This window comes from Galeopterus variegatus, unplaced genomic scaffold, assembly GCF_000696425.1.
Source record: "Galeopterus variegatus unplaced genomic scaffold, G_variegatus-3.0.2 Scaffold964, whole genome shotgun sequence".
In the NCBI taxonomy this organism is placed as follows: domain Eukaryota; kingdom Metazoa; phylum Chordata; class Mammalia; order Dermoptera; family Cynocephalidae; genus Galeopterus; species Galeopterus variegatus.
The window spans coordinates 314,873-315,383 of NW_007727075.1; the positions used below are offsets into that span (position 1 = coordinate 314,873).

At 60.3% G+C, this 511-nt stretch overlaps 1 protein-coding gene across 2 annotated transcripts in view; it reads right to left on the reverse strand.

The window, feature by feature from the left end:
• The window catches only part of DOCK6 (dedicator of cytokinesis 6), a 37,669-nt gene that overhangs the window by 19,148 nt on the left and 18,010 nt on the right, over positions 1–511 (reverse strand). For both annotated transcript variants that reach the window (XM_008573792.1, XM_008573791.1), the window contains exon 24: positions 400–511. In XM_008573792.1, coding sequence (XP_008572014.1) covers positions 400–511 — 112 coding nt within the window. The remainder of the gene's footprint in view (positions 1–399) is intronic.

The window sequence follows — 511 nt, forward strand, 5'->3', positions numbered from 1 at the left end:
GCGCCGCCGCGCTTCCCAAGCGGTGCACTGTAGCAGTGCGCCACCGGGCCGGCCCCACAATGCTATTCTAACAGACCAGGCATGGTCCTGCCTCAGGGCCTTTGCACCTGCCGCTCCCCCTGCCTTGAACACTCTTTTCCCAGACATGGCAATATCACCACTTTCAAGTCTTCCCCTAAAACTCTGCTCCACGAGGGCCAGGGTTTTGGTCTCTTTTGTCCACTGCTGTCTCTACACGCAGCACAGGGCTGTGAACACCGCAGGTGCTCAAGAAACAAACATGAATAAACAGACCCATCCAGCAAACTGGATTCCTGGGGCAGACTGGTGTCTCCGCTGGGCAGTCTCTATGTCCTCCCTCAGGCCACTCCCCCCACATTGAGGCCCTGAATTCCTCACCTTGTGGACCCGGGTGAGGACCTCCAGGCCCACAGAGCCCACCAGGGCTGCGATGTCGTCCAGGAAGCGTCCAGGGAAGCGTAGCTTGCGGGGCGTGTCCAGCCGCTGGCCC